Source organism: Lagopus leucura, unplaced genomic scaffold (assembly GCF_019238085.1).
Source record: "Lagopus leucura isolate 7727_CA_CO unplaced genomic scaffold, USGS_WTPT01 Super-Scaffold_100001, whole genome shotgun sequence".
NCBI classification, from domain to species: Eukaryota; Metazoa; Chordata; class Aves; order Galliformes; family Phasianidae; genus Lagopus; species Lagopus leucura.
In genome coordinates this window covers 101,967,474-101,989,887 of record NW_024962262.1, presented here as the reverse complement: position 1 = coordinate 101,989,887, position 22,414 = coordinate 101,967,474, and the positions used below count along the sequence as shown (strand labels likewise).

The following is a 22,414-nucleotide window of genomic DNA, read 5'->3' as shown; positions in this document are numbered from 1 at the left end:
TAGACCAAGAATCTGGGCCATAGTCCAATTCTGGACCTGCTCTCATCTAAGCCAAAACCTCAGCCTCTGACATTTCTTTGCAGACAGCTGGGTTTCACCTTGAATTTCAAATGAGCTGCAAACTTTAATCTTCCTCCCACATTTTCTGTTCAACAGCAGAAATTTTTCTATTGTCTAGATTGTCCATGTCCTAGCATTTCTTCTATTTTTCCAGAACTCTACTGCACTTAAATTATTCTGCCTTGTTTCCATGTATTTTTAATGGAGTTAGTTGGTGGTATATATTTCTATAGGCATGATGGAAAGAAAAAAACAAATGATCAATTTTCACTTATTAGTTAGATTCACTCATTTCCATGGCTGATCGCTAAAGGCCAATGCTTGCTGTTCTTTCTCTATCCCCACTTAATTATTTTTCTTCTTTTTGTGATTTAGGCAATGCTTCTGGAAGCAGCTCTGGAGTAAGAATAAATAAAACTCTTGAAGAATATATTTAGAATTTTAAAAACAGAGACTGAACAGCTCACAGAAGGGGCTGGTGAGTTGAAGCACATGCCTTAAGCATAAAAAGCAAGCCCACCGCAAAACTAAAAGCCAGAAAATCCCATTGTATTGGGATCAAATTCAAGCTGACCATATAGGCTATCACAGAGCTTTCAGGTGCCTAGAAAGCCATTTACTAAAGTTTCATTTGGTGAAGAAAGGCAGAGATTTTCTGCAAACAGCAGCTCCCAGCAACTACATTCATAACAGTGGCTAAATATTTCAAAGAGCTAAGAAACCTCATGCATCAGCTCATGCAGGTTTTTCAGAAGAACCAAATTAACAGTTGCAGGAATATACGATTTTGTTCTTTTTCCCATTTCAACAGCAATTAACAAATATTTCACCAGTGAACAAACAGAAATTACAAACTACACACTTTCAACAATGTATACGCAGACTCACTATTTTCTGTGCAGCATCTCGTCACTCAAAAAAGCAAGGTTAGAAAAAACAACGGATGCATAAAGTTCAACAATAATGTAGCTTTCAACCACTACAGCTCAATTAAAAACCTTCTCCTTCAGATTCTTTTCCTTTGTATGATGCAAAATTTAATGCAATTATGTCTGCCTCAATGCAAAAATAATCAAAGACAGGCACTATATAAGAATTTAATGGCTGTAGCTAATTACTAATGCGGCATATTAAGATTGTGCAGAGGCTCAGTCAAAACACTTGTTAATAATATAAAAAATACTTTAAAGAATTAGTCTCATTAAAAAAATACTCAAAAGTCTAAGTCTTATTAGAAAACTTAGAAAGTTAAGAATTCTTTTATTTTATCAAGAAACCCGAATCAGAGCAATGCTGCCATGTGCTCTATGTAAGAATATAAAACAGCATCCTGTCTCCTAGCACCATATTGACTGGAGCATATCATTTTCATTTCCAATGGACTAGAAGAAAAACCAAAAAGGAAACTGGTATAGGAATAGAGAATTTGGTCAGAAAAGAAGTTAGAAATGAGCATTTGGATGCATATTATTTTGACATAAGATACAGAATGCACCAAAATATTAGCAGCAATTAATTCTAAGCTGCAGAAGTCTATTTCAATCAATGGTGTCAAACTACAGAATTTTCCACTCTAACCCACTATCCAGCTGTTGCTATAGAAGTTTAGATGCATCAGCTCACGCAGGTTTTTCAGAAGATATGTATATGTACATAGATATCACAGAATCACAGAATCACCCGGGTAGGAAGGGACCCCAAGGATCATGTAGTTCCAACCCCCCTGCCTAGCAGGGCCACCAAACATACACATTCAGATCAGGTTGCCCAGGACCCCATCCAACCTGGCCTTAAACACGTCCAAGGACGGGGCATCCACAACCTCCCTGGGCAGCCCATTCCAGGGCCTAACCACTCTCCTAGTAAAGAACTTCCCCCTAACATCCAACCTAAATCTTCCCTCCTTCAACTTAAAACCATTTCCCCTAGTCTTGCTGTTATCAGCCCTTTTGAAGAGTTTACTCCCCTCCTGGGTGTAGGTTCCCTTCAGGTATTGATAGGCTGCAATGAGGTCACCCCGCAGCCTTCTCTTCTCCAGGCTGAACAAGCCCAACTCCCTCAGCCTGTCCTCATAGGGGAGGTGCTCCAGCCCCCTGATCATCTTAGTCGCCCTCCTCTGGACCTTTTCCAAAATCTCAATGTCTTTCTTGGACTGAGGGCTCCACACCTGGACACAGTATTCCAGATGTATATCAGTATTCCAGATATATATATATAGCAATGTGTTTAGACTATTAAACACAGAATGGGCAAACATCCTGCATGCTAGATTAGAATCATAGAATCACTCAGGTTGGAAAAGACCTTCAAGATCACCAACTCCAACCTCAACCTAACCATACTACCCTAGCTCTAACAACCCTCTGCTAAATCATGTCCCTGAGCACCACATCCAAATGGTTTTTAAACACATTCAGGGATGGTGACTCAACCACCTCCCCAGGGAACCTTTTCCAGTGCTTAACAGCCCTTTCTGTAAAGCAGCTCTTCCTGATATCCAACCTAAACCTACCCTGGTGCAACTTAAGGCCATTTCCCCTCCTCCTGTCACCTGTGAGAAGAGACCAATCCCACTCTCCCTGCAATCACCTTTCAGGTATTTGAAAAGAGTAATAAGGTCTGTCCTCAGCCTCCTCTTCCCCAGACCAAATAGATTCTTTCCCAATTTGCAAGACTTAAGAGTTTGGTCAAAGAATGATACATAGCTGGTCCTAAGACACTGAGAAAGCAACTACACATAACTGGTTTCTCATACAACAGCTGAGCAACATCTGTTTCCCAATAAAAACACATCTTTACAAAAAAGCACATTTACATACAGGACGGACACAGCAGTCCCACTGTTGTCAGTAGCACAGATCAGTTACTGAAACATGTTCTCAAGCAAAAGGAACCAGAGCTTTACTGTTACGCAGCATCAAGTTTTTCAATATTACTTTACAGCCAGCTGCTATTACTGTCAAAAATAAGCATCCCATAAATAAGCTTAAAAAGGCACAAAGCCAAGTACACAAGAAGAAAAAAAGTGGTGCATTCTATAATCAGGTCTGTATCACAAAAGTTCTCACAAAACACAAAGCACTGCAGTATTATTCACACCATATCAGGTTCAAGTATTACAGAGCTCAACTTGCTACAATCCTCACTGTTTGCTTTTCTTTATTCTACAAAAAAAAAAAAAAAAAAAACACTCATTTTTCAGAATGATTAAGATAAACTTGCTTTGATGGAAACTTTTTCCCAGCATAACCACAAACCTATTCAAGCTGCCTGATATCACATTAAACAGAATCCCAAGATTAGTCAGACTCAGATGCTAATTTTAGATTAAAAACAGACTCATCACCTGAAAACCAAGAAACTACAAGATTACAGGTTTCCACTATATCTTAATTTGCACCCTCTCCTACACATGTAGAGCCACATTAAAGTTTCATGCACACATGCATAACCAGCACCTCCTACATCACTTAACATTTTCTGGAGTGAAATGCCATAGTTGGTTTGTGTGTTGTTTTTTTTTTTGTTTTATTTTTTTAAAATGTGATTCTTACATAACATTTCACCTAAAGAAGATGAATCATGAGTCCCTTTTTTGTGAAGCACCAGTGACTGTTTCAGTATGTGCTCTGGAAAGCTTGCACTACACCATCAGCACTACTGTACTGACCTGCTACTCTTTCACACTCTCCACTAGCTTCATCCCCTGACAGACATGTCAAGATGGGACAACAGGCTCATGAGGCAGTTTTGTACAGGAAATTTTGAAGGAGATGAAGTCAGAAGTGAGCACAAAGCAACAACATACTAACTCTAATCACCCACATGTAGAGCGATACAGACAGCATCCTCATTCTCACATTTGGAAAGAGTTTCTAGAGGCATGAAGATCTTTAGGTGTGATTGAAAAGGCCCGAACAGTCCCCAAAAACTGAATCAGTCTTAAAGCAGGAGTTTTATTTATTTCAATTTTTTTGTCCTTCATACTCACATGATAAAAGAAGGAATCAGCGCATTTATCAATTACAGAATGCTCTTATTCATGCAGTTTAGCCCAATAACAGAACACTGCGGTATTAGTTTTGATTAATATGCTACCAAAGGTTCCCTAATGTTTTGTGAAGAAGCGGCAACATATAAGAGAAAAGCTGAAAGAGAAACAGGATTTCACCTGTTTACCTTCACAAGACATAGCTTAAAAACACTCCTCCAGCAGAGATCAAAGGCTTGCTGAAACCAGTATGTATGAATGTCACAGAGGAAGCTGCAGGAATTCCTTGCAGTGAGAAGTGCTAAATATAAACATATTAAATCCTTGATATACTAGGACAGCCTCACTCTCTGTATGTAATAGGACAAATTACAATTCCATGATACTCCACACAGATGTTTCAAGCTCGTCCTAAAATTTAAGAACAAGGAGAGGGACATACCAGTATTAACTTGTTTTTTATAAAAATAAATTTTATTTTAATTTGCTAAAATCAGATTGAAAGTTTTCTATAGTTTAAAATACTAATTCAATATGAAAAACTAAAACACTTGCACAGAGCAGTAATATCCACCTGACTTTCTGAAGTGTAAAATAAGTAATCTCAAGAAATGAGAGTGAGACTCTAGAAAGGAAAAACAGGGTGCCAAAACATACTTGCTGTACACAATTAGATGTGTGTATGCATATTTATATCTACCTAACAAGCAGCAATAACTGAGAAGTATGACAGTCATTTTAACATCTCAGTAATTCATGACTGTGAGGCCGGAGCTTTACATCCATAACATTTGAGGTAAGAGAAGATGACAACCTCCTGCTATCAGTTACTATGTAGGTCAACAGCAGAGGAAGAGGAAAATACCTTGACAGGGTATCACATGTCAGCTTGCAGCAGGTGGATAGGGAGGGGTAAAAAGTGGTACTGACTACAGTTCCACATTATATTTATGATGATTAATACGTGGCTACTGCCAAGCACAAAGTTCTACTCAACCTTGCACCAACTCTGGTACTTGTCAGTGGCTGATGAACTCAGCACAGGAGACTACCTGGGGCTTGGTAGTGCTGTCCTGGACACTGGTTTGTTCTGAGATTTTCTGCATGGGTTTAGCTTCTTGAGTTAGCTGGTGGTAGGGTTAGATGACAGTCAAAGCTAACATGGGGAAAGTAAGCGCAATCTTCCCTCCGTGGGCAAGTCTGTACAGCCTCCCCTTAAAAGGATCAGCCAGACACCAATGTGCACATTGTAGCTTTAAGGTGATCATAACAACAAAAAAAATGAAATTAAATTGCCAACAGCAATAAGGCAGGGAGTCTGCTGGAAGCTGACAACTACTCAATAAAATCATGGTAAGACTACTCAATAAAATCATGGTAAGACAGATGAACTGACTGAACAACCCACACAACTCCTAGTTCACAGACCACTAACACATGCACAAGCCATGGCAGGTTAAGTTTTAGGATGTTCTCCTGCCTGTCTCAGAGAGGACCTATCCACTGAGCCAGTTTCCAGCAGGGGAGGACACAGCCTTTATTGTATACTGACGGCAAAGGAAGCTACACACACAGACCTGTGAGAGCATATGTATGAAAGCCAGTTGCCCACCACCAGCATAGGAACATGCTCCAAACAGCATACAGAAACTTCTCTGGTGTTGCTGCAGTGAGAAGAAAAGGAGCTATTTGTAGCACCAATTCAAGCAGCATGTGAATGATGCTTGCATATCCATGTACGTCATGGATTTATTAAGCACGGCTTACATAGAACTGCAGTATTAATAATATGATCAACAATAATAGCTCAAATGCTGTTTTAGGTAATTAATATTATAACTCTGTATTCTTTGTGTGGATCATCATCTCTGTACAAACCACTTTACACCCCAGAGATTTGGTCGCCCTACAAAACCAACTATGCAGGTTCTCAGGAGATCAGAAAGCAAGTCAGACTTGCTGAACTGACCAGACTGAACTGAAAAATCATAGAACGGCTTGAGTTGGAAGGGACCTCAAGGATCATCAAGCTCTAAACCCCTGCCATAGGCAGATCAACTGCCAACTGCTAGATCAAGTACTAGATCAGATTGCCCAGGATCCCATCCAACCTGGCCTTAAACACCTTTGGGGTGGAGCATCCACTGCCTCTCTGTGCAACCTGTTCCAGCACCTCACCACTCCCTCTGTGATGAACTTCCCCCTGACACCTAATTTAAATCTTCCTTTCTTTAGTTTAAAACCATTCCTCCTTGTCCTATCACTATCTACCCATATAAAAAAGTTATTTCCCTCATGTTTATAAACTCCTTAAATACTGGAAAGCCATAATGAGGTCTCTCCACAGCGTTCCCTTTTCCAGGCTATACAAATCCAGTTCCTTCAGCCAATCACTGATCACACCAAACCAGGCCTTCTAGCTGGCCAAATGCCCAAACATTGCTCTCAGGGCAAGGCCTGATTAAAAGGCTGACCACACAGGAGAACACAATATGAGCTTCAAGCGTTACAGAATTGCATATTCAAGGACCTCAAGTAATACAGAGCAGACAAACTTACACAGCCATTAACTCATCATTCCCTCCTCAATCATCACATTTAGTTTCCACTCCTTGAGTTTATCCCAAGGACATTACCTCCTCCATTCCATAACCCAACTCCCTACTACCCTAAGATTTATTTACGCCCTACTAAGCAGGGACTGGCTTCAAATGATTCCTTTCTCCAGTGTCACTCCCACAAGCCTCTGATACCTCCCCTCAATTAACGCCCACCTTCTCCTACGCCTCAGAGAACGTTCACCTTTTCCTACCCTGGAAAAAAAGGAAAGAAAGCAAAAGTCACTACTTCACAGTCACCCCATCTCCTTTTATTCTGCTGTGTGCAGTTCACACCACCAGCTTACAAATAATGAAATTAACTGCTCCTTCTCACCACTACCACTATCCCTCTGGCAGGTTCTGCAAAGTGCTATAGAAGCAGCTACCCTCACACAGATGTTCTACCAACCTGAGCTGCCATATTTCCATAACACTATTTTACTCACTCAAAGTTGCTCTGTACATCCCAGAAGCAACAGCGCTTCAGATATCCTATGGAAAGTGAGAGGTGGTGCATTGGCACAGGATGCCCAGGGAAGAAGTGGAGTCACTGTCCCTGGCGGTTTTCAAGAAGTGGGTAGATACATGGGGACATGTATGTGGGACATGCTTCAGTGGGCATGGTGGTGGTGGTTGGACTAGATGATCTTAGTGGTCTTTTCCAATCCTAATGATTCTACATAGGAAGAGGGACTGCAGTGTGCATATACTTTTTATACTGGATTGATTAAAATGTAAACACTCTATAGAAAGTTCTCCCACACCTCTAGGAGTGGTTAGTAGAATAGCAAATCTTTATACCTTTCTACTTGGCAAATCAGTCAAACCTATAATAAAAGAGAGCAATGAAACAGAATCAACGCTGTCAAATTTGCAGTGATCCATAGAACAAAACCACACCTTATTATTCAAAAAGTTTTTAAATCTTGTCAATAAACCAGAGGATGAAAGACAAGGGTGTGTGACAAATTACTTAGCTTTACAGTTGCTTTTAATAAGTTTTCACATTAAAAAAAATCCACCCTGCTAATTAACTACATAGTTGTGATTCAAGAAACACAGTTGGGTGAGAATTTTTTTCTATTACAAAAGGCCAGAAAAGCAACAATGGATCAGCAACTCCCCATTAGAAAAAATAAAATCATATGTAACAACTCAGTGCTCGCAAAAGTTAGTGCATTTATGAATACGGGAAGCTTTTTCTCCCCTTCAAATCAAGAGAGACCACAAATAGAGTCTTCATCACAGAACAACATGCCTGAGGTTGGCATAGACCCCCTGCAGAGGTCATCTGGTCTAACCTTTGCTCAACCAAGGCCATCCACGGCAGGTTGCCAGCTCAGGTACAGACAGCTTCTGAACACCCCCAAATGAAGATACACCATAATTTATGCAACAGAGCTTCCTTCCATATGGGATAATTGCAGAGAATGCAAGCAGTAAGCTTCACACTGAGAAAAACAACTTCCCAATTGCATAAACAGTCATTCCAATTAGGTAAACACTATCACTGACAGTCATTTAGGTTAGACAAATTCAGCACAGAATCTAAGGAATTACTGACCTATAAACAAGCTATGTATCTTAGCGTCATGCTGGTGAACGCAACAGAACACAGCAGAGCTACAGAAAAGGAAATAGTGATGTGAACTACTCTTATGCATTACAACTGAGTCAGCATTAGCAAAAGGTGGCTTGGCACTCTTTGGGAACAGCTAACAGAATCTTGGTTCATATACATCTGCAATAAAAGTACTGAAACAAAATACAACAAACAATTGGCAACGTATCACTAACATGCACATCTAGAAGTGTCTGTAGGGTAGTATATCTAGTACAAGCATCCAGAACTGTAACTGACTCTTTTCACAAAACTATTTTAAAGTTAGTAAATTAAACTAAAGCAACGGAATGTTTGCAGCTGTCAGTGCTATTTCCAGTATTGTGGAAATAATTTAAGTGTTTCACAGACTAAATATAAAGGTGCTAGACATATGCAATAACAAATGATTTAGCTACAAACTACTTCTGATGTGACCAAAGCAGGAAATATACTGAAGTATTACAGCCTGGAACACACAATTGAAACAGTGGAAAAGTTAGGGCTGTAACAGTTAGCAATTTGATCATTGAATAATCTTCATCAGTATAATCATCTCAGATTTTTCAGATTGTGTGTACTACATACTGTTCATACAGTGGCTATCTTCTGTTTTTTCTACTTATTACAGTCACATACAGATCCAGTATAAAAAGTCAGATTTCTTCCTCCACCTCACCCTCTTCAAAATACAATTTCCTAAATTCTCAACAACAAAATGCAGGTTAAACAGCTGGAATCAAAGATCAAATTAAAATCTGTTTCATTAGCTCAAATGATTACGGCAACTTTCTTACCTCCTTTATTTCCTTAACAGATATACTACCCATAATATAGCAGTAGATAATTAAGAAGATTACTCAGGATGGCATTGTTTGACTAATGGAAACTCCAAAACCAAAAACAACCCATAACTCCTCCCTTCACTGGCTATAGGCAACAAGATCATGCTTATTTTGACAAATTCAGACCCAATAATTTGAAACATACCAGCACAGAATAAACAAGCATACAGTCCTAAAAATCACTAAACCAAGAGATTCAATCCTCTATAACCCAAGGTACAGTGTGAGCTTGGGCTCAATTCTACCAAAATCCAATTGTTAAGGTATGAGAAGATACTCTCACAGCTAAAGGCCACCAAATGTAAGAAGAAAAAAAAACAACAAACAAAATTGCTGAGACAGTAACTTGACTCTGGAGAAAAATACTGACACAAACAGGCATAAAATCCTCAGGAAAAAAAAAAAAAAAAAAAGAGTTGGAATACGTCAGTTCAGCTAGATCAAGAATTAACCCACTCAAAGAAGTAAAGGCAACAAATGCTTTCCTACCTTACACCTTTCCACGGGCAGAGACTCATCAAGTTGGTAAGCACACCAATCCTCAACAGCCCAAATAGCTAGGCAGACTGCCTTAGCCATGAAGTAACTGCTGTGCATCTCCCGCATGAAGAAACTGCGTGCAAGAAGATGCTGAAACCATATCCATAGCAGCTGTAGAGATAAAGGCTCTATTTCTGAAGACTAGTGCTTTCACAGAAGTCATACACTCACAGCCACAATTATGTATGGAAATAATATCAGTTAGAAGCAATTTCCCAGTAAAGATACCAGAACATCAAGCTCCCAGACTAGGAAATGGAAGCTTAATTCCATCTTGTGGAGTCCGTAATATTCTATCACTTCTAGTTACTATTGTTTGGGATTCTGGAAAGGAGGAGGAAACAATAGAGCAAACAGAACATAATATTTGAGAAAGAGGCTTTGACAGCGCATTTAGCTTTCCTCCTTAAGAATTTCTTAACTGTTATGGAGGCTTTTATTCACTTATGCTTCTCAAAGGTTAAACTTCAGTCATTCTTCATGTTTTAGAAGAAAATGAGTCAGTACTAGACACTTATCACCAGACTTCTCTGGTGACACCACATCTGGCCTTTAAGAAAAAGGTTGTTACAGGCTATGGGTAAAGGACACTTGATCTGAAAAACTGCATGGAAGAAAGGGACAAACATGGCTGGGGTTCTTCCAGCTTCTTCTATCTTCCTTCCCAGCTCCACACAGTAGAAGAGATATGGGTGCTATTTCAGATGTTTCAAACCACTTAACCATTGGGTAACCCTTGCCACATGGATAGCCCTGTTTTGTTTCAACTGCTGAAACACTAAACTGAAAACACTAGGTTCAGATGGCTAAAAATAAATGATCAACTTACAAAAAAGAAAGGTAGAACAGATACTGAAAATAAAACATAAGAACAGAAACTACCTACCACAAGTTTCTTTGAACAGACTGATGTAGAATCATAGAATGGCTTGTGTTTGAAGGGACTTCAAAAACTAGAGTTCAAACCTCCCTGCCATGCCCAGGATTTTCACCCACCAGACGAGGCTGCTCAGGGCCCCATCCAACCTGGCCCTGAGTATCACCAGGGATAGAGCATCCACAGCTTCTCTGGGCAGCTTGTTTCAGCCTCACCACCTTATCAGATTCCAACAAAAGTACTTCACTGAGCTGAATTGCCCCTCTTTTGTTTTAAAGCCATTCCCCCTTGTCCTGTCACTGTCTACCCCCACAAACTGCTGGAAGGTGACTCCAGGGAGACCTGGAGTCTCTCTCCTCCAGGCTGAACAATCCCAGCTCCTTCAGCCTGTCATCATAGGACAGGTGCTCTAGCCATTTATTTATCATAGAATGACCAAGGTTAGAAAAGACTTACAAGATCATCCAGTCCAACTGCCCACATATCACCACCGGTTCTCACTAAATCGTTCATGCTATGAAGCCAGCAAGGTTCAAAACAAACCAGGACTTCCTGGAACCAAGGCATAGTAATTATGACTTACCCAAAAGTTACACACTTCACTTTAGAACTGGAGGTGGTTGCTAGTTTACTTGCTGAATAAAACTGTTATAGGAAAAAAAAACAAAAACAAGGAAATGACTTTCTTCCTTTTAAATTCAACTGCATTTTAGATTTCCGCAGGATCACGCTCAGCAATTTAAAAAAATTAAAAAATATATTACATGTATATATATTTTTTTAAATTTTTTTTTTTAAATTTTTTTTTTTTTTTTTTTTTATTTGCACTGGTTTATACCTTAATGGACAAGAACCGAGAATTGATCAGGTAACTCATGGCAGTACTTGAGCCATTCAGAACCAGTAAAGGGGGCATTTTCTTTGCAGCACCCGATGTTCTTCCTGCAAGTGTTCCTGCACATTACACAACCACTTGAAACGTCACATATTTCATTGAGCATAATCAGTCAGGGACCTAGCCAAATTGACACAAATGTGTCAAGCCTCATTTTTCTTTGTAATAGCAGTAGACTGGATGATCTAGTTCCACTGTAGTGTGACGGCCAGATGCTATTCTGGGTAAATCACATTTAAGGAGGGGAAAAGGGCTGTCAAGCAAACCGCTAAGTATAACTACAATAGCGCATCCATCTGAATAAAATTAGTGATCAAGTCATTTATAAAAAAATAAACATATCAAATTACAGATACATTAAAAAACACAGTAAGCCAGGCGCCTGGGGTTCACATGCAGAGCGGTAGTGAATCTCAATTTCTGTTTGTTCAGAAACACACACAGGAATAAAAATCACCATTAGATTTTACTTTGTGCATCAATAAACTGTTCCCAAAACCTGCTCTAGCCAGCAAGCAGCCATCAACTGCTGCAGTGCCAACACAAGGCCGTGCAAAAGCTAGAGTGATTTCAGGTTCCGTTCCACCAGTTTGGTTAGTCTTGGTTTGTTTTGAAAGACTTTTTTTTTTTTCATGAATTCTTGGTGTCAACAGTTTATGGGCTGGTTCGGCCCGGTTCCGTGATGAGCAGGGCGGAGGGATCCGCAGATCCACGCCTCTGGAAAAGGGAAACAGGGAACCCCAAAATAATTAAAAACAGCGGCACCGATCTGAGGAGAAACAAACTCATTTACTAAATATATTATCGGAATGCAAGGTAACACACTATAATACACTATAATCAGAATTGAAGCTAATAAATCAAATATAATGAGAGAGAGAATGTCCGAAAGGGTGGATAGGCCTCACCACAACGCTGAGGTGAGATGCACAGTCCAGGTGAGCAGCAGGGAGACCGAGCAGCGCCCACGAGGAAGGGCAGGCGAGAAAGAGAACATCAGGTGACCTTGTCAGGAGTTAAACCTCCTCTCCCTGACCGCCAAGTCCCCTGGGGAATGTAGTTCTTCTTCTCTTCTGGGCAGGTACCCAGGACTTGAGCATTAACAGTTAAACTCCCAGTGCCCCACATGATGTTATGATGTGGAATACCAAAAACCAAAAATCACAAAACCATGACACTTGGAATTATTCCCATTCTGTTTAAGATCTCGAGGACCAAAAAGCTGCAACAAATTTATAATTTACAGTGGAAGTTCTTTGTAAAAACTCCCAATACAATTATCAATCACCTCATTAGCTGTGTTTGAAAGTTCCACACACGAGTACTGAAGTGACAATGGCAACAATTGATTACCAATTGATTATCATAGAGAAGTTTACATACTAGATGATTCTGAAAGTAATGCCTCCTATAAAAACTATAAAACTATAACTATATATAACTATAGTTATATAGTTTATATAATCATAAAAGATACAAAGAGCATAACAACAAGATTTGATGGAGCTCATTCTGAACTATAAAACGCTATTTCTCAGCATGCCATTAGCCAAAATAGGAGGCATTACTTTCAAAGCAGCCCTAGTAAGTATCAGAGATCAACACAAAGCTTGGCAGGCTTCCACAGGTATCGGTCTCAGGATGAAGACAGAAAACTCAAAGCAAACAAACAAATCACTAATAAGAATATTCCTGCATTGCAATAACTCAAGTTCCAATCCGACAGTGTTAATTACTAGTCCTCCATACAAACAAGATGTTTATACTAGGCAAAATTCTCATCTTACTGATCTGATTCATTTAGTATAATTAGTAGATGCAACTTAGCTGGTTTAAACTGCTTAATGTCAATATGTAACAGCTCAGATTAATAACTGATTTAAAATAGAGCAATGTATTAGATACAGGGATATAGTTTAAAAAAATTGTTTAATTCATAAACCGCAAAAAATCTCGCCTTTGTTTCAACTTCCCTGTTTACAGGAATGTAGCTTCCTCAAAGATTTCATTAAGATATTAAACAGCCATGGATTTCAATGTCTAGAATGTAAAATTATTCAGAAAATATACAAGCTTGAATTAACTGTATGAAACTATCCCTTTGTAAAATCCAAGTTCTATGATGCAGAAGACTATTTATTCTTCTGCTGCACTTTCTTCTCCAGATCATAGCATACTGCAGTTCAGGATTCAATCCAAGAGATATTTAATAATTTGGATAACATTTTCCACTCAAACAGAAATTGATGACAGCAAAACAGGTGCCTTTAGGAGACTAAGGATTTGCAATTACAGCACTGGGAAAACAGACATACTCATATCATCTGTAATTATTATGTTTAGAGTAAAACAGTCCTCAGTGCTTTCAAGATAAACCTGATTAACAAAAGATTTAAAAGGTCACTAGAAACATGGTTCTCTGTCAAATTAGTTCACACCATTTTTTCCTCACAAATGTTTTACAAAGACTTACAAAATATTCTGTGAAATTCTGCAAATCTAAGTAAATTGTATTAATGCACTAGATTATTTTCTCCACTAATGTTTGTTCAGAATCCCCCATTTCTTATCTCCATAGATTTTGACCTGTGCTCTTGTATTCTGATCTCCCAAAACAGCAGAAAAGTTCATCTGAATATAGAATAAAAGATCATCTGAATTTATATACCAGAAAGCATGACTGCAGAACACGGATTCAACAGAATCGAGACTTCTGGGGCTCTGTACTACACACGGTTGATGGGATAGAAGAGACCACATCTTATCTAGGAAAGGTAACTTCCTTATTTCCTCAGAAACCACACTCCCACGACTTTTCCCACCCCACACAAGTTCAGATTAAGGTTAGGTGTTTAGTGGCAGGTGTTGTTTCAAGCTTAATTTGAAAGCATCAATAATATCTAATTCCACAAAGCAATGAAAACAATGAAAACAAGCAGGAAGCTCGTGGTCCAGAAAGACAGATCTGCATTAGAAGTTAAATGCACTACAGTAAGAATGCAAGTATTCTGGAGCAAAAGCAGCATCCCTGACTTCTATAATGAAAATAGCAAATACTGAAAATGCAGTAAATTCCTGGAGATAACAACAACATGAAAAATATGCTGAGGAAATGGCATATTCTCTAAGTTACTCTTAACACAGCAAACGTGATCTTCCCATTCCCAAGACTAAAGGGATATGCCTCTCTCACAAATGAGGTCGCTTCCTCACCCTTGCAATTACCCTTTATTGTATCACAAGAAAGTGAAATGGATTAGTGTGACTCACCGACAGTCATCTGCCTATAAGTGGCCTGACTGTACACTTCAGATGTCTGAACATGCCACCAGTTTCAGGAGAAAGGCAGTAAGGAGAAGGAGAACATTCCCAAGCAGCCTGCCTGTGTAAACCTCACATGCCTTTCTAGCCTACAAACAGTGCTAAACCTGAACGGTGATGAACATGATCTTATCAATGCCTTGCTGGTTGCTAACAGCATACATTAAATGTGAGAATTACCATTTTTTCTTGCAGTTGTTAATAATCATATTTAAGAGCTCTTAAGTCTTGTTGCAGCAAGAAAGTACTTTCATCATACGTGCTCCCTTAAAGCTGTAATCAACTTTGTTTACAGCATATTTAGCAGGCTGCATAACATTAAGCCAGGTGAAAACCTCAGACTTTCTCCCTGTCCACTGTAAGCTTCAGCAGAGATGCTATGGCAAGAGGCTGGAGAAGCATTTACAACATCCTCCAGTGGCTTAAAAGGTAACTAACAAGTAAAAGAACGCACATAAAATATTAATCAAACTAAGCTGAATACCATATTACAAGGTAATCTAGTTCATCAGTCTGCGTCTTAAAAAACATTCAAAAAACTGAAGGCAACAAGGCAGGAACATAAATAAGAATCAGCATCTGGACAAACAAACGCTGCAAGGAGCAGAACTTAAGTAGCCCAGCACTTCACATGTTAGTATCCGTCAGCTATCTGGACCAATGTTGCCTACAACCATTGTAACACATCCAGACAGACTGACCAACAACTAATCAGGCTTCATGGGTGATTCTTGGGCTCTTCCTTTCAACACTGTCTCTAATTACAGTCTCTCTTTCATACAATTAGCAATTAGATATGCACAAGTAAACAGATATTTATTTTGATAGGTCACTCTGCTTCCCATAGAAAAAAAGATTGAACAAAAGAAGAGAGTCAGCACTACAGGTAAACCTACAGCACAATGTTACACACATTACTTGCTTAAGACCAAAAGCTAGATGCCTTAAAGAACAGCTTCCAACATAAAACAGAAGGTTAACAAATAGCCTATAGTGTATCTTCTCAAAACGTTTTGGAAACATCAATAAACCTGGTCAGGTACTAAAAAATAAAAGCTATTTGTTGAATTCTGAAATTCAAAGACAGAAGTCATATAGATCAAATCAGAGGGACGCAATTACATTGTAAACGCAGGCGCTTTGAAAAAGCTAATATCATATGCTGCATTTAGAGCCCTCAGACTTTTCATTTCAAAGTTCAAGGAGGTATGGAAGGGATATTTATTTCTCCCATTGCCCAAGTTTTAGCTTGTTGAACATTCCTGTTTTTTAAAACAATTAGCTTTCAAAAACACCCTTTAAATTTTAGTAATGAAGTGTTGAAGTGCCAAATTAAGACATGTTATAGCATTCACTTGACTCCACAACTGGAAATAAAGGCAAAAGAACAAATCCCACAAGCTATAAACACATGCATTGTAGTTCCTACTTTGTCTTTGCTGTGAGAAGTAACTCTCTAAGCATCAGACCAAATGTCTCTGAACATTCAAATAACAATAACAGTACAGGATGGTGAAGTAGACCCTGATCACATTTCTGAGTTTAGAGGCTTCTTGGGGGAAAAACTTAAAAAGGGGGAAAAAAAATTCTAACCATCTCTAAGGCAAAATATTGACATATACTTCCACAAAATTTCAGAGATAAGTTATGAATTAATGAAATTTTCTTAAAAGGATTATCAACTGAAAATACGATGCTGTAGTGCTCAAACATTTCATGTACAGAGCAATGCCAAACTTTCCCTTACTTAAACTGAAAGTGGTAAGATAAAAGAGCAGTAAAATTTTCCAAGGTCTTCCCTCTTTTTTGCCAATATTAAGATTCCTTTCCATTGCTTCAAAATCATGCACACATACAAACCTGGTGACGTCTTGGTGTAATTAAATTTACATACGCTTGCTTTAAGGAAGCAACAGCCTGCAACTCCTAGCAGAGAAACACTGAAATATTTGTATTTAATATATTGTAGTCACAATAACAAAAAAAATGCAAGAACTCTCTGGGCACACCATGCTCACATTGCTTACTACTGCCTATACCCCTGCAAACGCCATAAAGTAAGCCACATTCACATTACAATTCTTCGGAGATTTCCATCTATGAAATTCCAAAGTGCTGCTGCCTCCCACCCACTAGTTGGCCTACATCCAGCAAGCAGGCTTTCTGCAGTTTTCCCACACCTAATCGTTTTCCAGGATGCATACAAAGCATAGATAATACAGAAAATGTGTTGTTTCTTTCTTTTTAACAGAAAGGATAAGAACTGCAGAATAAGCTCTCAACTCTCTTCCATGGTGCAAGAAATGCTTTGTCAAACTGGAGTACAGCATGATAACTCGAAGAAAGAAACACTCTACATCTGATGTAGGCTGTTAAGCAGATGGGGGGAGCGGAGGAAGGACATCTATACAGATGGTCTGGAATTTGCGTTTTGTAATTCAAAGATGAAAGCATTTCTCAGCCTACTACATGCATTTATTTCAGCACAACCTTGCAAAATAAGACAAGAGGGGACCTCCTCTCCCACCGCACAGTACAACTTCAGGAAAAAAATCAAGTTTAAGGCTATAAGGGGGAAGATATCTAAAGAAAACAGACTTCAGGAAGTCTCCAAACACCAGCATCACTTCTCAACACTGATTATTAAAAGCTCTAACTGAAAAAAAGTAGCAAAAGTTGCATTCTTGCAAAACTTTTATTAGTTAAGACAGAGAAGACAGAACTTCTCTGTGCTAGAAATACAGATGTTTCTGACCCCTAACCTGGAATTCACTCTTCCTGTGCTCTTCAGCTCCATCAGGGTCACCAGGAAGACCTGCATCTCCTGCACCCAGGAGCCCCCTCTTCTCTACAAAGCACCTCAGCTTGCACTTGACTCCCATACTGTACAAACATTACACAATGTGTTCTGACAACAGGCTCAGCATCATGTAAAGAGAAACTGGATGGACTATGACTTTAGTCCCAGAGGCCACAGCTGCTTCTGAATTTTCAAGGGAAAAGCAAGTTCTCTGAATCACAACATCCAATACCTGTAACTGCATTAATGACCTGTGTCTCAAGTACACATAGGGGGAGAAGAGCAGAAGTTGGCTTTATGCAGCTATTTCTTGATGGCAAGGAAGAGGATGACAAGAGACACAAATCACACTGAGTAATAAAGGTTAAGTTTACTCCTCTACCCACTTATATGTCTAATTACGCCACATAGACCACAGAAGGTAAGGGAAGCCAAAGGAACCACATTAAGTCTTTCAAATTAAGAATAGTAGCAGGATTTCAATGCATAAAGAAGCTCCTCACAATCACTTTTATTGCTTACACCACTGAGAAGTACAGCAGTAGCAGCTACTGCCCTTTAGAAGTAATCAGAAATCATGAACAAAGAATCACAGAATCATGGAATGGCCTGGGTTGAAAAGGACCATAACAATCATCTAGTTTCAACTAGTAGACCAGGCTGTCCAGAGCCACATCCAGCCTGGCCTTGAATGCCTCCAGGGATGGGGCATCCACAACCTCCTTGGGCAACCTGTTCCAGTGTGTCACCACCCTCTGTGTGAAGAGCTTGCTCCTAATATCTACCCTAAACTTTCTGTCTTAGTTTAAAACAAAGAACTGAAAGAATGCTTTTAAAACTACTGCCACCCAGCTGCTGACCCACTGTTGGCCACATCAAACTGCTGAGCTTATCACTTTTGCGTAACACACAAGCCAATATACCTTAGCTTCATAGGAGCAGTGTCACAGGTGGGATTTAGACTGATGTGTACCCACTCACACAGCAAGGCCAAGGCAGAGCAGTGGTCAGCTGCGTTACTGGCACCTGTTATCAAGCTGCTGACAGGAAAGCAATCCTTACTTTTAAGCACAGGCAGGAATCATGACTTGAAGCAATACACAGCAACTTATCAGCTCAACACACAGGCTTCACAAATTTCTTATTAAAGATGAACTTTTTCTTAGTTGTGGCAATGGTGATGAGGAGACGGTTGGACTAGATGATCTCATAGGTCATTTCCAACCTTGTGATTCTATGATTAAATATATAATATATTGAGATTACATGGTCTCTGCATTCTCATTTGTTTACATTAATGCCAAGAAACTATAATGTTTTAGTTTGGTTCCAAAGCTATTTTTCAGACAGCACTGAAGAATAAAGTACCTAAAATAGTGGGAAAGAAACTGTGAAGTGAGAAGCAACTTAAACATTTGTTGGGTTTTTTTTATTGTTATTTTTTTGGTGGAGTTTTGGTTTTTTGTTTTTTTGTTTTTTTGTTTTTTTTGTTTTTGTGGCAAGGACGATGTATAAGTTTGCCACATGGTGTTAAACAGCCGTCACTTCTCCCAAATTTTCAACAACAGAAGTTTGTCTGGCAAAGATGTTGTTTTCTTCAACGCTGTACCTCTCTGATTCCGGAACTTCTGCAATATCCTACTTGAAACAGAGAGAAATTCATCCGGGGTAAATGAAGGGGATTTTTAAGAAGCACAGGCATGTGCTTAACTTCAGAAGTCCTCATCATTTCCTCTCCAGGGCACGATCTTGCAATGCAAACCTTTCCAATATCCCTACATATTAGCCTGGAAGAACATGCGAAGAGCTTCCCCTGAAATATATAGCTAAAAATGAGCACCAGCTTGCAGTCCTTCCAACACCCCAAATATCAGTTGCATCAATACCAACTGTCACCAAATAAACTTTCCTTATCCACTAAACAAACACACCTGTCACTTCATGATAAAGTGCGTACCTCATATAAATGACACTTAATCCGGTTCCTTCTCAAGTCCCACAGTTCTTGCAAAAAGCTTATCAATTTATTATTACACTTTACATTACAGTGCACACATTGAGCAGTAATCCAGTAGGTTATTTTACCTTGATCTTTTGCTTCAACTCCCTGGTACCATCCAAAAATTAACACCTACAGAGAAGTTGATGTTTGGCTTTACTCCTGGATGGTAAGCTGAACAAAGTTCTTCATCCCGAACTAAGTTATCTAAAAGATCCTTTGCTTTCTAAGAACACTGTCAAGATTCCTAGGATCCAGGTGCAGCAAGTAAACACTGAAAACGTCAGCAGGCAATTGCGTTGCTTTACAGGACAACAGTCACCATGCCAACCCCACACAAGCAAATATCTATTGATAACACTATCAGGTAACAAGCCAATGAAGTTGCTCCAGAAGGAAAGTACATAACCTAATCTCTAAACGCAGTGTTCCCACTGCGTCCTGCAAGTAGGAAGCATTTCTAAGTAGTTAAGATATGCTTAGCGTTTTCTAGTGGTTTGCAGGTCTTAAATAATAGGAATAGCACCTATTTTTGCTCAATTGCAACACAAAAGGCGGTCATAAAACCTGCACATGACAGAGACAACTCTGGATGGGGGTGGGGAAACGTACATACAGCTTATAGAGGAACTATAGGAGGAGTCAACCAATGACACAGTAACCACTGCTTTTAATGTTTATTTGGACTCTGTTTTTTAACTTATTACCAGAGCTAAGCACATTTTGTTTATCTATCTGTGAAATAAAACTTGTATATTTTCACAGTGTCAGTAATCACACTTAAAAAGCAACCCCGAAAAGAATCCACATAAGTAGGTTAATCTGGAGCATCACTTCAGAACTGCCAGCATTAACAAACTCCTTTTTCTACGGCCCATCTACTGGGCAACATAAGGTACAACAGCCACAGCTGGAGTTCGGAAAACTGCTGCTGAATTCGTTTTTGTTTTATCTGTCATCTATTTCAAAACCTAATTTTGACCGTTTTGTTTCATCTGTCTTCTATTTTAAAACTTGATTTTGACAGTATGTGCTAGCGTGACTGGGGAAACTAACTAAGAAATGAGATCACCAGAAAAAAAAAAAAACAGTGAAAGATGAGAACTTCAACAGTATATTTAGAGACCACTAAAGCCCACGTTTTGTGCAACATTTAACCGTACCAACAATTAACATCACATACAAAAGAGGTTCTTGTTAAATTTTAAGCATCCATACCCTTTCAGTCGGCAAGAAAGAGCTCATGATAAACTCTGACATCCAACAGCAGAGGTACCACGAGGAAAAAAACGACAGCATTCAGGTAGACCTTTCTCAATAAGAGGCAATCACACCCCTCCCTTTTAATCTACAAAAATAACTTTCAAGAAATTCTAGTATCATGTCAACTGGATTTATTTTAAATAGTTCTTGAAAGAATACTATCAGCATAAGTAACATTTCCTTAAATTCCACTATATTGAAATACTGAAAAGCAGATATTCTATCACCCATTGCTACCATATTTTACACACCCTTAGCATAAGGAGAGATCTTACACAAAGGTGTGATTTAAGCAATTAAAGTGTATTAGAAGCAAATATACTGCAAACCATGCATTTAAGTTTTGAAATCTCAGTTTTGAAGACAGCTTCATATAACCCAGTCTTGAACACTGAGACATTTGCACTGCACACCGCCTCAGGTGGCCCCAAAAAGCTACCACCAGGATGCCGTTGATCATTGGTACTGTTAACTACTATTTTATTTCTGATTTCTTCATACTAACACAATTAAGAAGACTCAACTGCAGACATCTCCAATTGCTTGGAACAACATTATAACAGTGGATTTTAAGGGCCAAAAAAGATGGCTATGCCTTCTATGCTATCTCAACATCCTCCTGCATACCATAGGTTGATAGATTTCATACAGAAGCTCTGAGGCTTTACCAGATTTTTTTCAATTTATACTATCCACCAACAAGCTGATGTGTTCAGCAAGCAAATAAAACCTATTGAAAAGATGAAGCAGTTTTGAAGTCACATAAGTTATCTCTCCGAATACCATAACATAACTCCCCCACACACAAACACACTTTCCCCCACGACTGATACTACTGGTCCAGAGTGAGAAAATAACCACTGGCACTGCAGAAGAGCTCAGATCCTTGCAGCCCTCACTAGCCAGGCTACAATTTAAACCACCTTGAGGAAAAAAAATAAAAAAATAATAAAATAAAATAAAATAAAATAAAATAAAATAAAATAAAATAAAATAAAATAAAATAAAATGGTATGTTTGCATTCATTCAGAGAACGTAAGGGCAGACAGAATAGCACTAAGAAACTACATGCTGGGAAGACACAGGAAACATGTGAAAGGCTCTTACTTTTCACAGCCACATCGACGAAACGTCTCCAGCTGACAGCCCGACAGTCTCGCCAGTCACGATAAGCAGCCCTAACTTTTCCATCCGCCAAACAAAAGAGGACTTCATTCTCAGAGGGGAAGGCGTAAAGAACATGAAAAGCCCACAGCCGGAGCCCTCCGTACCGCGGTCTCCCCCAGCCCAGCCCCGCAACCCGCGGGCACTCACCTGTGCCGGTGCTCGTCGTGCCCCTGCCCGTGGATCAGGAAGCCTCCCAGGTGCTTGCCCCCCTTGCTGGTGTCCACGTGAGGGATGAGCACGTCCTCCAGCCCCAGGTCAAAGCGTTTGTGCTTCGAGGAGTCGGGCAGGAAGAAGAACGCCCCGAAGCACAGCGTGATGAAGGCACTCAGGATAAGGAGCAGGATGAATTTCTCCGACAGTCTCAGGGTAGCCCTGTGGTGAGGGAAGGACGACGCGCCCAGGTTGAGGGCGGGCAGCCTGCGCCCGGCCAGCGGCAGCAGGGCGGGAGCGCTCAT

The 22,414-nt window shown here is 39.5% G+C and overlaps 1 protein-coding gene across 1 annotated transcript in view; it reads right to left on the bottom strand.

Moving 5' to 3' along the window:
- Positions 1–22,414, bottom strand: part of MAN1A2 (mannosidase alpha class 1A member 2) — a 133,241-nt gene extending 110,827 nt beyond the window's left edge. The window contains exon 1 of the mRNA XM_042867256.1: positions 22,107–22,414. Coding sequence (XP_042723190.1) covers positions 22,107–22,414 — 308 coding nt within the window. The remainder of the gene's footprint in view (positions 1–22,106) is intronic.